The sequence below is a fragment of the Falco punctatus genome, assembly GCF_963210335.1.
Source record: "Falco punctatus genome assembly, chromosome: 11".
Classification (NCBI taxonomy): Eukaryota; Metazoa; Chordata; class Aves; order Falconiformes; family Falconidae; genus Falco; species Falco punctatus.
This window is the reverse complement of record NC_137591.1, coordinates 24,017,424-24,038,421: the sequence shown is the minus strand read 5'-3', so window position 1 is coordinate 24,038,421 and position 20,998 is coordinate 24,017,424. Positions and strand designations below refer to the sequence as shown.

At 37.3% G+C, this 20,998-nt stretch overlaps 1 protein-coding gene across 2 annotated transcripts in view; it reads left to right on the top strand.

Moving 5' to 3' along the window:
- Positions 1-20,998, top strand: part of VAV3 (vav guanine nucleotide exchange factor 3) — a 173,102-nt gene that overhangs the window by 113,921 nt on the left and 38,183 nt on the right. For both annotated transcript variants that reach the window (XM_080407185.1, XM_080407184.1), the window contains exons 18-19: positions 2,247-2,269; positions 5,474-5,519. In XM_080407185.1, the coding sequence (XP_080263311.1) occupies positions 2,247-2,269; positions 5,474-5,519 (69 nt within the window). The remainder of the gene's footprint in view (positions 1-2,246; positions 2,270-5,473; positions 5,520-20,998) is intronic.

Sequence of the window (20,998 nt, the reverse complement as noted above, 5' to 3'; positions counted from 1 at the left end):
TGTGTAAAATATCTGCTGGTAGATATCCTCAGACATTCATTTTTTTCTATAAATGAAAATAAATAGAAATGAGTTTTTTTGGCTCTTATGTAACATTTGGAAAAATATCTCATGAGGAAGCAATTCACATAATACAGATTATTTTGAAATACAGGAATATTTAAAATGTAATGAAATAACAAAACGAGGATGAGTCTTATATTTTGAACAGGCTTTTATGTGGAAATATAGATGCTGTTTATTTTTCCTATTCCTGAAGTGTTAATACTGAATACACAAATTGCATTTTGGTCTGTCAGTCTTGGCAAAGTTTTTTGCTTTCTTTTTAATTCAATCCCCTCACCTCCTTTTTCATGAACTTTATTTTATGCACATTAACAGGAATATGTATTACCGTCCTGTGTAGTGATTCCTTGAATCCAATTATTTGAAAGTTAATCAAGGAATTTCTTAATTATTTGTTATGAAAAGTGTTAGGATGCTGCAATCATCAAATGGAACTTTCATCTAGTTGGGTTTGGGATGTTTCCTAGAGGTAAAAAAAAAATATTCAACAGCAACCATTAAAAATCAGATTCGTTCATTCTCATTGGAGGATAGAATGACATTTACATTTCAATTTTTTTGATAAGAGATCCGCAGAACTAAATATAGCCCATTTAAACAAATATAAAATTATAAAAAAACAATAAAACCCTCCTAAGTCCGGATTTGAAGTTTTGGCCTCTCCTGGAAGTACTTACTTAAATGTCTTCCCTTCATTTTGAGTAATTTATAATGCTGAGATGAAACATTCAAGAAAGGTGATTTTATTCAGATTTTGGCAAAAAATTCTGCAAGATGTATCAGATTGCTAAAGTAAATACCAAAATTATATTGAATTTCAGCAGCACTTAGGCAACTAGTTCCCTCAGGCTCCTTAAAAAACCTCAGTAGTCTACCTGCATCTCCTCCTCTGGGGGTGGGCTTATTTTTCTTCTCTTCGCTCACAATGCAAATGCAAATTAATACTTTTGGAAAGGTTATAATCATAAAAGTCTTTTCTGCGGATGACAAGATGATGCATCTTTGGCACACTGTATGGGAGAAGAAACAATGACTGCGAGCGTACGTGAGAAGAGAGCTCTGCCAGTGTGAAACAGGCTGTGCCTCCTCGGCCCGGCCCAGCGTCTTCTGCTGGTGTGCTCGGTCTCAGCATGCCTTATCATCTTTGCATAAAATGCTGGAAAGCCAAAGGCTTTTTTTCCCACACTTTAATGTAATTTTTTTTTTTTAGCAGAGCAAAATGTACTTGCAGTTAAAGCTTTTTAATTGATTCACTGTGAATATGGCTTACTGTTTATGAGATATTACAGTAAAAGTTTTCAAACGTGATGAAGTACAGACCAGGCATGTGCAGTTTGTGCTTTGCCTTGCAGCGTGTGCAGTGCGAGAGAGTGCACACAGGTAAATACAGCTGGGTGTACTTTGGTAAGGCACTCAACCAAAATCTAAAGTATACTGAAATACCTGTTATCAGATTAGACATTTAAAAAACCCTGTAAAGATATACCTTTTTTATGTTTTTTTGTGATGTGTGATGGTGTGTGTGTGCAAGAAGCGTTATTGTCTTGGTGCAGTCCTTCTGGTTGCCCACAGGACCACAATACACCCCCCCGCCCCCACACCCCCCCTATTTTTAAATAGTACAGGAAAATTCATAGCAAAAGAGGCAAATAAAACACCAGTGGCTTCAGAGTCTGTGGTATACTAATGCAATGCTGAATTGAACTCAAAAACATGACATCTAGAAAATGTTGAAGCTAAAGGTATAATGGTCTTGATATATATTGGTATGCTAGGAAAAGTCAGAGCCAAGAAAAGGTGTAAAATCGACTTGCGATGAAAGACGTGTAGTAGTTGAATTCCTGATGAGTCAATATTTATAAAGTATTTTTGAAATGTTCTAAAAGTGTATAAAGTTCACAGTGGAATGGATTGCTGTGCTGCTACGGGAGAGTGCCCCGTGAGCTGCAGGCAGGAGCCCTCGCTGGCTGGCGCGGTGGCGCAGGCAGGGCCGGTGCGCGGGGAGGAGCGCAGCGGGTTTGCACAACAGGACCTGGCGAGTGCCGGGGCGGCTGCAGGTATCGGGGAGCTGGAGAAGGCAGCGGTGTTTGCTGTAAGGCAACACAGCGCAGGCTGACATTGCTAGAGCAAAAGCGTACGATTTACAATCGCAATAATGCCAATTTTTACTTATGTTTCAGAACATGGGAACCTGAAACATGAGGTAAGGATTTGTTTTCCTTTGCATGTGATGTTTGTTTTGTTGGTGATATAAGAGCTCCTTATTTACTTTGTGTACATGCTGTTGTGTTTTTTCTGTGTTTAACAACAGATTTATTTAGTGGTGGGAAATAATAGAAGTTGTCTAAGAAACATAGCATTCACAATTAAATATGAATATATTCTGTTCAAAGCAAGCAAATTTTCAGTTGTATGGCTTAATTCTGAGAGCCCTGGAATGGGTGGAGATGTTTTTTTTTTGTTTTTTTTTTTTTAAGTTACAGGTTAAAAACATTGCTTCACAACTGATGTCCAGATACTTTACTTACTGTGTCTAGATGAAATCTGGCAGTAGAGCTAAAAGTAAATTTGTTGGGTTGTGGTGTGGTTGTTTTTTTTTTTTTGTTTTTTTTTTTTTTTGTTTAATGTTAGCATGTCCTACTGGAGTAATGTACATAGATACCGGTCCCTGACCACACCACACTGTGGGGCTATGAAGGATCAGCAGAGCCGTGTTTGCCTGCCTCTTAATGTAAAAAAACCCTTCAGTTGCAGAGCTATCCAGTGGTTATGGAGTTCATATAATCTGGAGAGTGGTGGAATGGGCGCTGTGCAGAGGAGCTGCCGTGGCGCACGTAGCATACCTTGCCGCCAGCCCAAGAAGGCTGCAAGCTGCCTGGGGTTATTTTCTCACCAGCCGCTGGTGCCTTTCCACTGAAGCGGGCACAGCAACTGGGTTTTGTTTGCCTATTCTGACAAAAGAGATGCAGCACTTTAAAAATAGGGTATAATTGTTTCTAGTGTCTGTTTTACATCAGAAGTTTATGGTAATTTAACAGCTTAAACGACACACCGGTTATAAACAACATACAAGCACGTATGTTATTTCTTTCCGTAAGTGTGTACGTGCTTGATGCTATCGCTCAGGCGGGTCATGGAGTCTGAAGGATGGTGCTGCTGACCCGACTGGCGCAGAGGGCAGCCATGTGTGGGGCTGACCGCACCTGTGCACTCCGCTTGAGCCGCCCTGGCATGGCTGCCACCCCGAGGGCAGTGGGCGCTGGGTGAGGGAGCCCCGGCCCCTCTGGCAGCTCGGTGACAGGGGGCCTGAGGCGGACCTGGCCCAGCAGGGGCACAGCCTGCCTTGGGGGCCTGGCAGGGGAAGGGTGAGGTGGCCTGGGGAGTGCTCGGGGTGAGGAGGGGGCTGCGCTGCCACAGGCCATGCCCGTGCCTGGGATGCTGCTGCCTGCCCGCTGTCCTCACTGCTCCCAGAGCCGTGCCTCCTGCCGTGTGCTGCCTGGATTTTCATGTCTCTGCCTAGAAAGACCCGCTAAGTACGGGCACTCTAAAATATGGAAACTACAGCACGGTCCCTTTGCTAGGCTGTTTCCCGGTGCTGCAGCTGGCAGGCGGTGCTGGGGAGCCGTAGGCAGACACTTACTGGGCTGTGTGGAGGAGGCTGCCAGGCTCATTAAAGCTAACTGTAGTGAGCTGCTGTGGATGGACAACGGGCATGTGCGCTGGTGGTTGAGTGACCCCGGCCACTCCTCCACTTCTCACCCCCTAGCGCTGTTCCAAAATCTTTTTTGTGAGGAAAAAATGGCTTCCTTTCTGGAGCTGTTGATGTCATTGACTATTATTGAGTTGATCCAAAACATCAGGATTGATTTAATTTTTACCAAGACTCTTGTTCAAGTGCCTGCTTTAATTCCTTGCGCAAAAGGAAACTTGAGCATAGATGAGGATCTGTCATTTTAGAAAGCATGGATTTAGCTTTCATACCAGTAATGTAATAAAATCTACTGATACTGCAGTATAGTTAAGGGTATTGAGCATGTTTTCATACAGCTCAAGAATTAGTTCCTTAAAATTGTTTTCCTTCTGGTCCTTTGGTGTATATGTCTTATGTTGTCACAGAATTATTGTATTTTTTTTTCTTCTTAGTTAAATATTTCTGTGCCTTCCTTCATGCTTGCTTTTCCTGCTCCTGCCCCTTTCCCTCTTCTGTGCAAATCTGCAGTTATTCAGCACTCTGCATCAATCCTTATCAGCAATACATCCTCCGTTTCAAAAAAAAAAAAAACTACATTAGAATTGAGCCTCTTGTTCTTACTCAATAATATTACCGTCATTGTAGCAGCAGTTTTAAATTTTTCTTCTTTCCACTGCCGATGAAACAAAACTTGCATTTCCTCTCTTTCTTTAGAGTCGTGGGTAGAGCAGATAGAGTATGTCCAAAAACTCAAGAGTCTGAAAGCTGTTTTTAAACCAAGCTTTTCATTTTGCCAGCTTGCTACAGGGCTTCGTAATTTGGTTCTGCCTCAGGTTACCGCTTTCTGGCTCGCCTTGGTGTGTGTCCTGCATCAACTTCTATCAACTGAAGTAAATCGGAGCAACCTAATTGTTGCCTTTGTTATGCAATGTGCTTTTCTCTGCTTGGTTTGATTAAAAAATAAATAAATGCATGAACCTTCATGCAAGCTACCAGTTAAAACAAGTTTGCAAAAGCAGATCAGTAGTTCACAGATATGTGTCATTTCACACTGAAATTTTCAAGGATCCATATTAAGTGTCTTGGAGTATAAAATATATAAATACTTTTTTTTTTTTTAAAAAGTCTCAGTCCTGTCAGAGAGTTTCTGATTTCTGTACACAGCTTTGGTTCATCCAAATTTAAAAGAAAGAGGGAGCCAAGTTACTAAATATACTTAAGTACTTGCCCAGAAAATAAGAATATTCAGAATTCCCTAAGAAAATCTGGCTACCTTAAAGTACAAAGTAGGAATAGTGAAAGTTTCTATCTTATTAAAGCAACACAAGCAGCTTTGATACTTTTGTGTTTGCGGTCATTATCTGGGGCTGATAACGTCAATCTGCATATTTTTCCACTATCCTATTTATAAATGATTAAAAATAAATTTGTCTTGGTATCGAAAGATGTTGATGTATGAACAAACTTTCTATGGACTAAGAATCTTTTGAGGCTAGTGTCAGAAAAAATGGGGTAAATGAAAAAACTATCCTTGTTACTAAGAATAATTTTCAAAGTATGATCTTTCTACAAGATAAAGATAATTGTGGTGGTGGTTGGGGGAAATAACTTAAGAAGATGAGTTTTGCCTAGTAGATTGTGGGAATTAAGGGAGTGCAAAGTGCCTACATGAAAACATGTTTATTCATACCCTTGATTTGTATTTTTGCTATGCAGAAACGAACAAACGGAATTAGAAGAAACTCTAGACACGTGGACCCAGGTTTGTGTCATGGCATTTTTAATAGTAAAATGTCAAATAGAAAGAGTGAGAAAGCTGTAACTCCCTTTATCAAGTTGCATTTTGAATGCTATTGTAATGCATGCCATTTTGAGAACTTTGTTGCTGAAGTTATGAAGGTCTAAGCCAATTGCTTTGTTTGTGATTTCAAAAATAGGGTCAGCTGACTGAACTCTTAATTTTTTTCCCTTGTTTTTTTTAAGCAGTGCTTTAATTCTATCTGAACAAAAAAATGCCTCTGGGCTTTTTGTTAACATGACCCACCCTACTGTACTCTGCAGTTTTAAAAGAAATAACTAAGTGATGAAAACCAGACAGTTGCTTATAAAGCTTAGGTTCTGATCTGCAAAGTTATGAGTATTCCCAACTGTAGTGGTGCTCAGTGCTTAGCTGTACTGAATAGGAATTGCTCTTCTAAAAGGCATAAAGCAATTGCAGTTTTATGTAGAATTTCGAAGTGATTTTATTCTCCATGTTAGTTTATAGTAGATACTTTCGTGGAATCATGGCAGCAGCAGCCCTTAAGAAAATTAAATGCTTGCTTATAGACTGTGTACTCAAGTGGGTGAACATTTCCTCTGGAGACCCATTATGTGTCTCTGTAAAGTAGTCAATGGTTTTCAGTGTAACTGTGTGATATTTTTAGTGTCATTTTTTACTGTAATTATATTTCTGTCATTTATGTTTCTTCTATAGTTTAATTACTGGAGATTTGTTATGCAGATATTATTTGGAATAATACTAAGCTGTGGATTATTAAATATTTCTTACGTGGACACCTGAGAATAGTTGGAGTCAAACATTAAACAGGATGGCAACTCTCTACACTACATTACAGCCTGGCAGAGCTAAGCACTTTTCAAAAAGTAGGAATGCTGGTTATGCCACTAGCATTGCAGCTGCCTTGGCTTTGAGACTCAAAATGTTGTAAGTAGCTGAAGCAGACCACACCTTTCTTAGTCAGGTACCTTTGACATGTTTTGAAACACGTATCGTCATTTTTTTCCCCCTAGCAAAAAAAAAAAAAAAAAAAAAAAAGGCAGCTTCACAATACTCCTAAATTCTTTTCTGTTGTTAACTGTGTTAACTGAAGTCATTAATGAAAAAAGAAAAAAATGAGCACCCCGTAACTCTGAGAATTGATACAGTCAGAGGGGGAAACATGAAGGATATCAATTAAACAAGGCAGAAGAGGATGAGAATTCTTCCAAGTGTGACAGTTTGAGTTCTTCCCATTCAGTGGTATATGTCGCAGTGAAGTATGATGTTTGCTTGCAGAATAGTCCTTACAGGTCCAGCTCTTTAAACACAGCTGTTTCATGTAGACTCCTAAAAGGTTAAATAATTTAGCTGCAAGAACCTTTTGGGTATACCTGTGGTTTTACTTGCTGTTGAAGTCTGATAGGATTATTTACATCATCTTTGTGTACAAGGATACCTTAAAGTTAATTTTTATTGACAATTAAGTATTATTTAAATCCCCAGAGTAATTTAATTAGGCTTTTAAAAGCTGTATGTACAAAATGTCTAAAATATAGTTCTGCTCCCACCCCAACCCTGTCTACTTACCTACACAGAACAGTTCTTTGAGTTGTTGAAGTAGTCTTATTGAGTACAGTTCTTGGTCCCCATTATATTTTTGAAAGTCAGTAGAGATGCAGAACATCTGCACTGTGTTTAGGTCCCTTTATTAGAGATACTGTTGCAGAAGACTCTCTTACAGAATTGCTTCTGACATATATTTTAATAAATAATAATAATACTACATACTAACGTGCTCTGTACATATACTCTGTCAGTTTTCAAATGAAGTGAGCTTTTTTGTTTGCATTTTGTCAGCATATGCATTCTGAGCCCTGCTATAACTTAGTGGAGATAATTTTTAAAGACACGAATGTCTTTGGTAAACTCTTGGCATACCTTTTGCATATTCTAAGTAATACTGCTCATCAGACTGCACATTGCCTTGAGAGACAGAAGATGTTATCCAGAGTGCAGCATTTGTAAAAGATCAGTTATTTCAGGAGTACATTACTGCATTGATCCTAAGATCCTTTTTAAGAACGTGGGCATATAAATCTCTGGGAATCTTAGCACCATGGAGTTCTTTTTGCTGAGAGAGGTAGTCAAAGTCAGAGACAACATTTAAAGCTTAATGTTCTGCCTTTAAAAAAAACAAACAAACACAAAAAGGTCCCCCAAACCCCAACAACCTCATGTCTGCTGCTCAACTGGTTTGTCTTTAGGTTTAGTATGCTGCCGCTACTTGTATATTAGGGTGCTGAAGCGTCAGGTGTTTGCTGTGAATCAATAACTGGTGGAGTCTAAACATTGATAGATTTTGATATCAGCAGTAAATATGTACAAAAACTATTTTGGGCTGCAAGTATTTTAGCACAAACTTTTCAACATCATGTTCTGTCTTGTCTCTTTCTGTTGTCTGTCTTTGGCTATTTTCGTAAAGAAGAATGAATGTGGAAGGAGTACCATAGTTAAATTGATTCTTTGTGCTTCTCTTTTTATACTTGTTAGGGCCAAATTCAGCTATTACTGACAGAGCTTAGCGTTTAATTGAAAAATCATTTAAGTTTGATGAGAAGTACTGTGGGTAGAGGGATAGTCTAAACAAAACAATTGAGGATTCTGGATTAAAGTATCTCTTGCCTTCTGGTGGTAAAGGTTGTTGATGGAGGAACCTATCTAGTTGAAGTACCCTAAAAGCAGTAAATTGTTTATGGTTGTTTCAATTGTTTCTTTTTTGAAGTTTGTTAAGAAGTTTTGACAGTGACTGCTTCCTCTTCAAGATTTGCTTTGTACTGAATGAGAAGGAAGGGTAGAAGGATGATGAGGCAGAGAAATTCCTTTGAAATGAAACATTAATGAGAAAAGAAATACGTGCAGAAAGCTTACAAGTGAAGAACAAATTGGAAATCAAAAGAGAATATGACTATCTTTTCTTTATGCTACGTACTGTGACTTCAACCTGTGGTCAGGTTGCAGATAGCCTCCTGAATTGGTTAATCTACTAAGTTTTAGGTGAAACAGGTTTTAGATAACCTTTCCTTGGATTAATCAGCAGATAATAAAAGCCACTGAGAGAATGAACCTGGAAATGCATCTGCACTTCTAAAGCCAGGAGGAATTTGGTCTAGAGTTTGCATTTTACTGTCAAATAACATGATTCTGCTTAAATGTATTTGAGAAGTGATTAGACTGGTGTCAGTTTTTGCCTAGAATGGGCATATGGAGTGATAATTAAATAACATTTTATTCATTGTGTAAGGAATATCATGAAGATCTTTATGCATGTGTTTAGTTTTAAGCATGTGGTTTGAACTATTGACTTAAGTGACACAGACCATTCATATGTATATTCATAAGCATAAATTAAGGCTTTGCATGTTTTCTTAAGAAGGATGATGCAATCCAACCAGTGCTTTTAATATAAATAATTTTTATGTCTTCTAATAAGACTAAAAGTTATTTTCTTTCTCAGCTATTGGAATAATACATTGTATGTTTGCGATCTTTTGGGTTTTTTTTGTATAAAGAGTCTAAACATGATAGATTTACAGCTTAGTGTTTTTAAACTAGTTCTACCTAAACATTTCTGCTAATATAAATATCAGAACTTTAATCTCTAAAAGTGTGAAAGTATATTTCATATCAGAAGCATAAACTTGGTAAAAATAGAACACTGGAAGCCTTATATTCAAGATTCATTGCAGATTACACTTAAAATCTGATATGTGGAAGAATGTCACTGAGCATGTTCTGACTTCTTGAATAGCTGATTTCTTTATAAGCATGGATTAAACCTTAGAAAACCTTAATTCTGAGCTAAGGGATAGAACCAACAGGTCTCTTCCCTTCAAAGACAGTAAAATATTGACCAGTTTTTTGGGGGGATGCACACACAATACTAACAAGTAATGTATGTAGTGCTGTAGCTTGGACAAAGTTATTTTTCAGCCTGGGAGTTCTAAGTTCAAATAGTAATTTTAAAAAGAGTGTGTTTGTATTTCGGGTTGGCATCTGGTCCATACTTACTTTGTGAAGTGATCCTGTAATATTGATTTTACACAGATTATTTAAAAAAGGAAGAGAATAACTAGGTTTATGGCCTGAAGTATACATGTTAAAAAAAATAATAAAATCTGTGTGGGGAGAAGTACAGTATTGGAGATTTTTATTTAATTAGACAGTGGGAAATGAGCTACTGTGTGCTTCATATTTTGTTGAAATTGGATTGTGGAATATTTTAATGACGTTGTATCATTGTGTGTGTCTGATTACTAAGCAGTGAAACAACATTCAGATGTTTTTTATTGTATTAATGATTACATGTCTTCTTTGTAGTAAAAATCAGGGAATAGCATAATAGTGGCAGTTTAAATTTCCTTTTCAGTTAAGAATGAGGTATATTAGACTGAGATATTTCAACAAATTCTGACACAGTGCTCTGTGATATGCAAGTCTAACTCTGATTTCCATTTCAGTACCACTCCAACCACGTGCCCAGCCAAAAGCAAAATTTGGCCCAAATTCAAATATTGGGGTATCCCAAGCTGCAGATAATTCTTTGCCAAGCATATAGTTGTTATAGATAACACTGGTCTCCTTAACTGAGAATACGAAGCATGTCTCATTTTCTTGTCCTATGAACTATCCAGGCAAGTCCATGATAGTGCTGATTGACTGTTGCCTTTCTTCTTCAGCCCAGTGTAGAGAATACCCAATTTCATGGATGAGAAAAGATAGCATTCTGCAACATGAAGCCCAGTGCTGAAAAACAGGCATTCAGGATTTTTGTTTTCCTCATTTCAGCAATGGGGGCAGCTATTTTGGCTGCATCTCTGATCATCCATTACTAACTACCTGCCAATATTATTCTTGAGAGCAAGACTTTATCTTGGTTTTAAGCCATGGAAAAAGGTCTACCAAAAATAAAAAGGCAGTATAGAAGTCCCCACTCTTTACTTAGGAGTATTTAGTGAGGAGGTGGCCCGTATCACTAATAGTATCTCCTTATTATGACTATTTTCATCAAGATGGATTAGACCAAGGGAGCCTTTTTTCTGTTAGTAAAGGAGTTTGTGTATAGAATCAAGAAATTCATTGACAGGTGTTTTTCTGAGACATTCAGTAGTGTTACTTAATTATTTTTCCTGTCAATAAAATGTAGGAGTGAATAGCAATCCCCTTCTAATAGTTCTTGTCTTTACTTTTGGACTAAGTAGAGCAAACCATTACAGGCCTTTTGCTTCTGCATCTTCCCTCAGGACCTTGCTCAGAGTCCCACAGGCTCGTTTCTTTCTCTGTTAAATATGTGTGAAAAGCTTCTGGGGCAGCTGATGTGACAACATGAACTGAAGTACAAGTGTATATGTAAGGCATTCTTTTCAGCTTTAGATACAGTTTACATGGAATATAACCATGGATTTTAATGGCTGGTCAAAATCAATGTGTACGTGAAGGAACAGCTGACTGTAAATTAAATCAGGGAAAGCCTGAAGGAATACTGGAGGAAAGAGAAATGTTTCACAAAACTTCCTCTAGTGATGAGTTTGTTGTTTGACAAGTTTGAGGTTTCTCCCACTGCTTACTGGTATGGGATAACCTAATAAGGTTCATAGTAGTAAAACATCCACTGCATTCAGTAACTGTCCAGGAGACTTGCTGCACGCAGACTAAGCTGAATGACCTGCTTTTTAATGTCCTTTTGATTAAGTTTTTGCAGTTTACTATTATAGATACAATGCAGCCGTAGCTGAAAAAATACAGCCTATATGGCTTAAAAAAAGAGAAATTACTATTTTAGAGACTTGAAGGAATTCAAATGTCTACTTCTCTTGGAAGTAAGTATGTCTAAATATTAACAATCGTAAAGCATATGCAGTTTTGTGTGTTTTCGTTAGCGATGGTTTTGTAATGTTTGTGGAGCGGTGGATTTTCTAAGTAGCTAAAGACATCTCTACACGGTAATGTATTAAGTTACAGAACCAGAAATGAGCTTTGATTAGGCCTATACATATATGTACAGATATATAACGCAGATGCTTAACTTTTCAGTGGGTTTTATTGGATTATGAATGCTTTTTCCTTCTCTACATAACATCTAAACACTTTTGTTCAAGGTGCATATAAAGTATACGGCACATGTCTCTAGGAATCTCTGTGAGCCATGTGAACTGCAGGTAGGAACTGGTTTAACAAGGCAGCTAGGAGTGCGCTTGCTGCAAAAGGAAGGCTCCTTAGCAGGATTGGAGCAGTACTGCTTGCTGACGTGCTGTGTAATTCTGAACATTCTGGAGTCCTTCAAGGACTTGGGTTGCAGCTGTAACCTGACCAGCTCTTAGTATTGACAGATGTGTTTTAACATGGTTTACATCATATGGCTGGGACAGTGTTGGCGTTTGAGACCAGAGTCAGTGAATTTCTTGCTGGTCACCACATTCTTAGGAGCAGTTAATGGGACAGCTTCTTTCAGGTGGACCTCAGCAACAGTGAATTCAGAGATACACTGAATTGTGTGGCCTAATTTGTGAGATCAAATTAATTTCTCTCACACTCTTATTAAAAATACATATTATATTCAGGATCTTTTGCTTTTTTTTTTTTAAACTACAGCTGTAATGCTGTGTGCTGAGCTATTGTTGCTTCCCAAAATAATGAATTCATCTTTGTTGTGATACAAGAAAGAACATGTCTAATGTTTTGCACCAAGAATTTTTCCACTGATGCATTTCTGGAAGGCAAAGCAGAGTTTTGTGTTCCAATGAAGCATTTCAAATGCAGTTTAATGATTTGTATTTGGGTTGTTGTATTTTAAATTAAAATTATTTTTACATTCCTGTTGGGGAGAGGTATTTTTGATAGGTGCCTGTCCCTTTGGCATCTCAGCAGTGAGCTAACATTCAGAGAAGAACATAGCCTTTAGTCTTTTCTTTTAATTAAACATCAGAAGACCCAGATGCCAAAGGGTGAAATATATTTATTTGATCAAACTCTTTCATCCCTGTCTGGTTGGATTGCAAGATTAGTTTGTAGTTGAGTAATTTAGGCTCTTTTGTCTTATAGGATGTGTTTTTGGGACTATTTCTACATCTTGAGCAATTAACATTTTGTTTTTCTCTTAGAGAAATAATAGTCTTTAATACATGCTCAGTGTATATTAGCATAATTTTTAAGGTGAGTTGGGTTAAGAATCCTTAGTATCTTTCTCATTTTTTCCACATAAAAAGACTCTCAGCATGGACTGTTCTAAGCAAAACGTCACTGTTTACAGATATCAACAAGGGAGTTGGCAGGCAGAAAAAAGGAAGAGATTAAGGTAAGAGGATATAATGGGCATACAAGTATGATGAATAAAACAAAAAAAAATACTGTTTTGTGTTTTACACACACACAAATACTACAGCAGTATTTAAAAAGAAAAAAAAAAAAAGAGAAAAAAGAAAAAAGCATCTGCAGAAACCATACGTCCCAAAGTTGCTTTTAGTTTCCATGGCAAGTAGAAGGGAATTACATAGTGTGTTGCTAAAGTTCATTGGGACTTATAAATCTCTTATTCATCTGCTAGAAGAGTATTGCATTTAACCATCTATTTTCATATCTGATTTTAATCTTCAGGGTGCTGTCATTCTCGGAAGGCAAAAGAAAGATAATAAGGCAATGAATGATTAAAAATAGTCAAAAGTTACTGAATTTTAACAGTACTCTAAAGCATATGGTTTGTTTTTTTGTGGCTCATTCATTTAACTAAATCAGTATTTGATCACTACTTCAAAGTAATTCTCACACAAAGAATTTGGGAAACATTGTAAAACTGAAAGCAGCCATCCCATGGGAGAAAAAGGACTGCTGAAAATTCACCGAAGAGAAGCTCCCAGAACTGCCTCTGCCTTCTGCCTGAGGAAAGTTTTACAGCTTGGTGGAAAAGTTTTACTTCCCTTGGTGGAAGGGGCCAGAGGCAAGAGCCTGAGAAACTGATGCTGCTTTTCAGGAGGGGTTTTAATCTGCTCACCTCTTTGAGCTTCCCAGAGAAGAGAACAACAAGGCTAAGATAGGCTGCAGGCCAAACTAGCTCAGGATCCCTTCAGTAGCCAATTAAATGGATGCTTAAGGATAGAATATGAAGCAAGATGTTGTGGTACTTCTCCCAGTACCTCGTGTTCTTTTTCCTTAGCTCTTAATCTTACTTCCATGTATCTTCATTACCACTTTTTGAGCCAACCTAAAATCTTGGTGTTCATGATATCCTTTAACTGTTACTTTCATAATTGGTTGTGTGAATCAAGTACTTATTTTTGTTTGTTTTAAACCTGCTGCCTACTACTTTGATGCCTCCTATTTTTTGAATCAAAGAAGTGAATAATAAATGAAGTAACAATGAATACTTTTTCTCTGGTTGCTGTCTGTATGCTACTCATGAGCTGTCTCTGTCAGATATGGAGTCATTCTCTTCTAGACTGAAGAGCCACTCTCTGCTTAATTCTTCTGACACAGGGTTTTCTTGTATGTCTGACTATCCTGCTTGCTTCTCTGCAGGCTTCTAGGTCCAAGAGTGGTCAGTCTTTCTAGTTCTGTGGCCTGCTTGGAGATATTTCTTAGTATCAGTACATAGCAGAAATAGATTATAATCTTAAAAACCTGATTTTAAAGAATACTTAGCAATTACTCTGAGATCTGTTGTCTATATGATAGTGGCTATTTCAGAGCCCGTCATCACATATGGATATTCAGCCCATGTGTTATGTTGTATTTGTTAAGTTACATTTTACATGAAGTTATTACTAAATGGCCTCCAAAGGTTCTTCCAGCCAAAGTTAATCTGTGATTTGTAATCCTATTGTACAGGAACTTCAGTTCATGAAATCTTCCTTTAATTCTTTGCAGGTAGTGTTCTTTTTAAAGAAATAGTTTTGTAGCTTCTACAAGACGTAATCCACTCTTACTCTCATTTCAATACTGCTTATTATTTTTTTTTGAAGAACGGAAGTCCAAGCACGGATTCTTTTGGGTGACTGTTTTGGAAACCACCTTCTATTTGAAAAAAAATATTACTGCTTCAACTTTATACTTCCTGTCTTTTTGCTGCTTATTTAGCTGGGCAGAGCTTTGCCTCTCATATTGTGAAAACTGGAAGAGAGCCTCATAGTGAGTCCTGTTAAAAACATTTTGCTATTCCATATTAATAAATAATCTTGATTCTCACGTTCACTGTCTACTTCAAAGAACTCTAGACATGTCCCCAGTTTTCCTTTAAAAAGTATTTCTAGTCTTTTTGTTACATTTATCCATATATTGGCAAAGTCTGTTTTTATCGTGAGCTTTACTAATCTGCCTCATACAAACATCAGATATCTAATGATTGCAACCGAGTTGCTTTAAAATACTGCTTTCACACTTAAACTCCTATTTCTATGGTGCTGAGGCTGTTTTAAGAAATAGCTTGCAGATCACAATTAAACAACCCAGCAATTTTCATATTTGAATTTATTTAGTACTTAGTTTTTTCCAAGTAGTGACAGCATAAAAATTGATCTGATTGATTTTTTCAGTAGAATCAATTCATTCAACCCAGCTGTCTTAACTGTTTGATGTGGTTTATCCAGGAGAAGAGGTAAGGTACCTTTGTAAGGGATTCGGAGAAAGCACTTGAGTTCAGCCTTCATTGCTGCTCTTGCTGACCTGCAAATAAATAGAAGACATGTTCAGTCTTGCACTTCCCATAACTTGTGTTTCTTAAGCTTTAGTGGGTAACAGGGAATTAAATAGTAACTTCATTATCTGATACCTTGAAAATGTGCCTCAGTTCCATTAACCTTCAAGGTTATTCTTTAACCAGCCCATTTGGAACAGGATATGTGGGGAGAGGAGACCATGAGGCACTATGCCTTTTACTTCAGATGATAAAGCAGCATGTTTACTGTTCTTGGATTTTTTTCCTTAATTGGGTTTGACAGCAACAAATCATATGAAATAAGGTACGACAACAAAAGCTGCATGTACAGATCATGGCTTTCCTTCCAGAATAACATCTCTCCCCTGGCAGCAGCAGTCTTCTTGCAACTAGCAGTTAGCGTTTTAGTTCAGTGGAATTCACTGAATACTACTACAACTTCTAACATTTGGTTGGTGTGGTTTTTGGTTTTGTGGCTTTTTTTCCTCCTTTCTTTTCTTTCCTGTAAGACCCTACAGGTTGCCCTATAGTTTTCTCCCTCCCCCCTTTTTGCTTGATCATGGGGAGAAGAGAGGATAAATAAGGAGAAAGGCTCAAAAGGAAAAGACTACGAGACTTAATGATGGAGACTTAAATCTCTCACTGCTTTTGTGTATTATGTGCTGATTTTGTTATTTGTCTGTTGCTGGTGCTATTGATTTAAATCCTGTAATTGTACACTGCTCTGCACATGGCTCAGCATCTGAAAAACATCAAATGATCAACTAAGCTCAAAGAGCTGATGCTGGGATTTAAGTGCGTGAGGGATATTCTTTGTCTGGGCAGTATTTTTGAGAGAAAGAAACCAACTCTGGGTGTTCTTCTGGTATCAGTTTGATCTCTGGTGATTCTTTAATATAGCTACAGGCTGCTGCCAGAAGCTGTGGTGCTTTTTCCCGCCCAGGTGTTCCCTCACTGCCCTTTCTTTTGAATCTAATGATCATCTGGTCACAGGGCTAAGTTGCTTTAGTGAGATAATGGAAAACTGGTCATGGGAGACAACAGTGGTGGTGGCAATAGGGAAATAAGTGGTTTTCTTTCTGATTGGATTGCTGAACCGTCCTGAGGCTGCACAGCTAGTGCGGGTGTGACAGAGTACATTCATCCTGGGTTAGATGGGACATCAACACATATCCTTGATTGCTTTCAGGTATGGTTTATGTCCTGACAAATTACCCACTGTTTGCTGCAGTACATAATCCACATTCAGACTGGAAACAGAAAGCAGAAGGAGAACCTTCACTACTGCTAAGATGAATATGTGAGTGTTTTCTTGGCAGAAAGGAAAGAAACAAAAAGATTTTAAGATGAAGCCTGATTTATTATGGCAGAACTGACATCTTGAGAGGGGACTGATCTTGGTTCCCATCTTTATTGCCTATGATAGTTCACCAATAACCTCTTGATTTTGCAACAAAGATCAAGTGATCATGGGTGATTTTATTATATGTTTTAATTTTTATCTTTAAAACAAGACCCTCTTACTGCTTATTATTTATTCATCCTGTGATGTATTTTCAAGTTAGGGACTTATTTGTATGTAAACATGGAAAATTAGGCCAGTTAATTTTTTTCAACAATTTTTAAAGTTTGTACTAAAACCTGAAAATATTTTTCTTTGATAAAAAGGGAGGAAGTTGCAGAAACTTCAGTGCATCAGAGTAGTGCCTAATTTTTGATATGTCAGTCCTGCTAAAAAAGCAAGGATAACTTCTAAATGAAGACAGTAAGGTCAGATAATATGAAGATAGATACATTTTTATACTCAGTTGATACTTTAAACGTGGTCTGTTAGTCTCCATATAGGTGCGCCAACTGAATGAGGCTAGGGATACTACAGATTTATGGAAAAGCTGGAGATACAACAAAATACTATGCCTTTTGGATTTCCTAGAAGTTGTTTTAGTAGATTGCCAATGCTTCAATATGCAAAGTATGCAGCATAAAAAACAAAATCACAAGTACATATTATTTAGGCATAAACAATTTTTACTACATTGCGGTAACAGTGAAATATGTACTTGCCCTTTTTTACTTTTATAACACAAATATTTTGTGATGAAAGCAAGTTTTAACATCAGTTATTTGCTGTAACAGACCAGAAATCAGTAGGCATACTTTCTGAAAGCAGGTTCGTTTCAGCCAAAGCAAAAGTGTCTTTTCATTGCTAATATAATGCCATAATTCTTGGCAATGTTCATCTAGAGATGATTCCATGCAAAGAAGGTCTTTATGGCCTGAAATTTTTTTGCATGTAGGTTAAGAACTGTCAGTTAAGAAGTGAAAGAGGTATCTGCCATAATCAGAGTAGAGGCCACAGAAAAGAAAAATTGCTCGAAGAGGAAGATCACAGGAGTGTTTAACTTGAAAAGCTGAAGGATTACGTGGCGTTATGAAGACGGTGCATGCAGGCAAGATTATTCTGTCGTTTGCTGGAACCTGCCTCTTTGCCAGGCATCAGCCGCTTCCCCTTCATGTTATATAATAGTTTATAACTCCTGTCTTGCCAGAGAATTTATTTCTTGTAAGTGGCAGAAATGGAGAGTAAGCTCTTTTATCTTACAGGCAGATGCTATTAGTCGATACAGAGCACAAAATAAATTGTATGAAAGATAATTTTCAGTTTTGCAATGCTTGATGAATAAAATCTCAGCATGTTTTCAGCAATGTGTGCTTTTAAATTTTGTTTGAGACCTGTGAAAGATTCTAGGTGGCACAGGTGTGTGTTTTCATGGGTAATATTGTGCACAGTTATCATCTTGCTGCCCATGATTATTATTTTAATGTATAGTAGCTGTACACTGAAGTGTACAGTGTATTCAGCAGGATGACTAATTCCATTTGTGCTGAATAGACTTGTTAAAAGGTAGGGCTGCCATGCTTTCAGGCACACTGGAATGAGATTTCACTGTCATGCTTTTTACTGCAGTATATTTATGTTTTAGAAAGGACAAGGTTTATGTTTGTTCATACTTAATTGACCAAGTTCTTTTCAAAATTATTCATGAATGCTTAACAACAGAAAAATGCCTAGGTCCTGTATAAGATACATGATACTTCACAGTATTCAATTCAGTTTCCAAAGTGGGGCTCTTGCTCTCAAGCCTTCTTCCTCTTACTGCTTGCTGCAGAATCATCCCTGGGCAGGCAGAAGGTAATATTAAAAATATAGCTCAAAGTAATTACTTCTGTGGAATGATGGGTTTTTATCTGACAAGATTTGTCCCTGTTTTTCAGAGCCTTTTGCTGCACATAATGTACTACTGTCTGGACACACCTTCATAGCTCATCTATAGTATCTGCCCAATGTAAGTTGTTAGCTCCTCAGGGCAGGTACTTGTTAGAACAAATACACTTTAGAATGCCATGCCTGTCTATGGCACCACATTAAAAGATGTGATAATTAACATTGGTTAATTTTCATACCTTGAGCTTTTATAAAAAGCAGCACCTCATGTATGACACTTTTTAATTCATATGCCAAAAATGTAGTTTGCTCAATTTTGAAGAAAATAATAAAGCATCTTAGTTTTGAGGGAACTTTATATTTTAAAATTATATCCCTGTTTCACCTACTAGACTACATTGAAATGATGAGTTTCCATTGCTTTGTCAAAACAAATGAAAACTGTATTTTTGAAACCGGATTATTCTTTGTTGTTTAGTCACATAATAAGACATTTAGCACTCAGCCATTTCTAAGAGTTGTTCAAAGTGCTGAGATTCTTCTCTATCTAGATGATTCCAAAATCCTTTACTCTGATAGCTGCCTGTGTCACTGCAAGTAAGGATTAGTTGCCTGAAGAAGCATTTGAAGTTGCACAAAATAAGAGAGCTTGTCCTTAAGACTTGTTTGGAGGAAGACATGTTATGAAAGGGAAACCAAGGTCTGTCAGTGAAAGAAGAGTTTTTGCTCTGACTTATCACAAAATGTGTGTGGCTGTGACCATTATAAAGTCAGTGGCCTTCCTTGCTCTCTTCCACATTCAATGGAGACCTGGAGAGAGCCCCTTTTTTGCGAGAGGACAAACCATAGACATAAAAGTTTTAAATTGCTAAGTACCTATTTTTGAGTATAAATAATAAGATGTGATGTTGGAATTGCTCATTAAATTTCTGTTACTTTAAACACCATTTCTTGCATTTGCAATCCAATGTTATTCATCTAGGGTGTGCCCAGGTTTTCTAAATTTATGTGCTAAAGTTTGTGTGAAGCTTAACAAAACTCCAAAATATTTCACAACTGCAGCTGGAGACAGTGGTACTTGAACTTTCCAGTACTTGGTATTCTCTGAAAATGGATTCCTTTATTGCTGCAGTTACATATGGATGTACAAAACCAAATGAATGTATTTTAAGAGAGGACTTGAGAGTGATGCCTTGGACAGCTTCTGAAAATGTTGCTGTGCAAACAAGAATCAGTTGTCATTTGTATGTCAGTGGATTCTTTCTTCAGTGTACTTAACTAATTTTCAGATTTCTTTTGCTCTGTTGTAACATTTTGTCCCCCAGCTTCCCAAAATCTTCACAGTTCCTTTTCTTTCTTTTCTGTTTTGAGGAAAAAAATATAAAAAAAATTAAACCTGAGGAGTGAATCTGTGAGAGTTGCAAGCAGAACCACCCTTAAGGGCATGAGAGACAAGTGGACATCGGTCATATAAATAATGATAGGTTCATTCCTTTCTCAAAAGGCAGCCTTTATGGCATTTATCTTCATAATTTTAAAAATATGGCTGTTCAGAAACGTTTCTGCAATGGCTGTTTTTTCTTGCACAGAGGCAAGCTTCCAGATTCCTTAGAATGAATGTCACGATGTGCCAAATGTCCCTGCTTAGGAGTTAAATAAGAAAATGCCTTCTGTTGGTCTTTCTTTTCTAAATAAAATAAATTCTGAAACTTCAGTTTGGATTCTGAATTTTCTTAGCTAAATTGCTTATTTTTCATCAAAACAAATGCCAGCTGTATTTATAGAAGCACAAAGCTGAGCATTAAGTTTGGCCTTGACTTGGAAGACCTGAAGACTTAAAGCTGCTACTGAGAGGGGACTGTCACCTCTGAGTGTCCACATTCCCATGCTGCTGATTTTACTAACGCTGCTCATATTGTCACTAAGCAGAAAGAGAGATTTATCTTCAAATACCTTTGCTGAAAGCACATTTGAGCTAAGTCAAATGCTGATGTTCAGAGCAGGGGAAGATGTCTGTTTGTCTATGCATTGTTCTTTAAGCAAAACAAACTACTGTAATGTAAAAAAGAAATAATCTGTGTAGAAATATTTCAGAAGTCACACAATTTCAAAAATGCAACCATGGAAATTGAATAATGGAGCTAGACTTGTTTATTTTCCTTGCAATGAACTCCTGATGTGATCTGCTATGTAGTTTGCGTGTATGATGTGAGGCAGTGGAAAATGGAGATACATCTACTTATCAGAGGAATTTTTGCTAATCAGGTCTACAAAACCCAAAGAAGCAAAAGGACTTCCTGACTTGTGCTGTTTTTCTGTTTCTGATAACAAGTTGTTGATCAGACTGTTAGCAGACAGATTTTTCCTCCCACGCATCTTCATTTTAGTTGATAGTTGACCATTTTTGCAGATGTCTCTGCCAAGAATACAACTTATATATGCAGCATCAAAGAGAAATGGTGGAAAATTTGAGTCTTGGAATAATTATAGAAGTTTTGACAGGTAGTAAAGGACTGGAGGGAACCCTGAATGCTGCTTCAATAAGGTTCT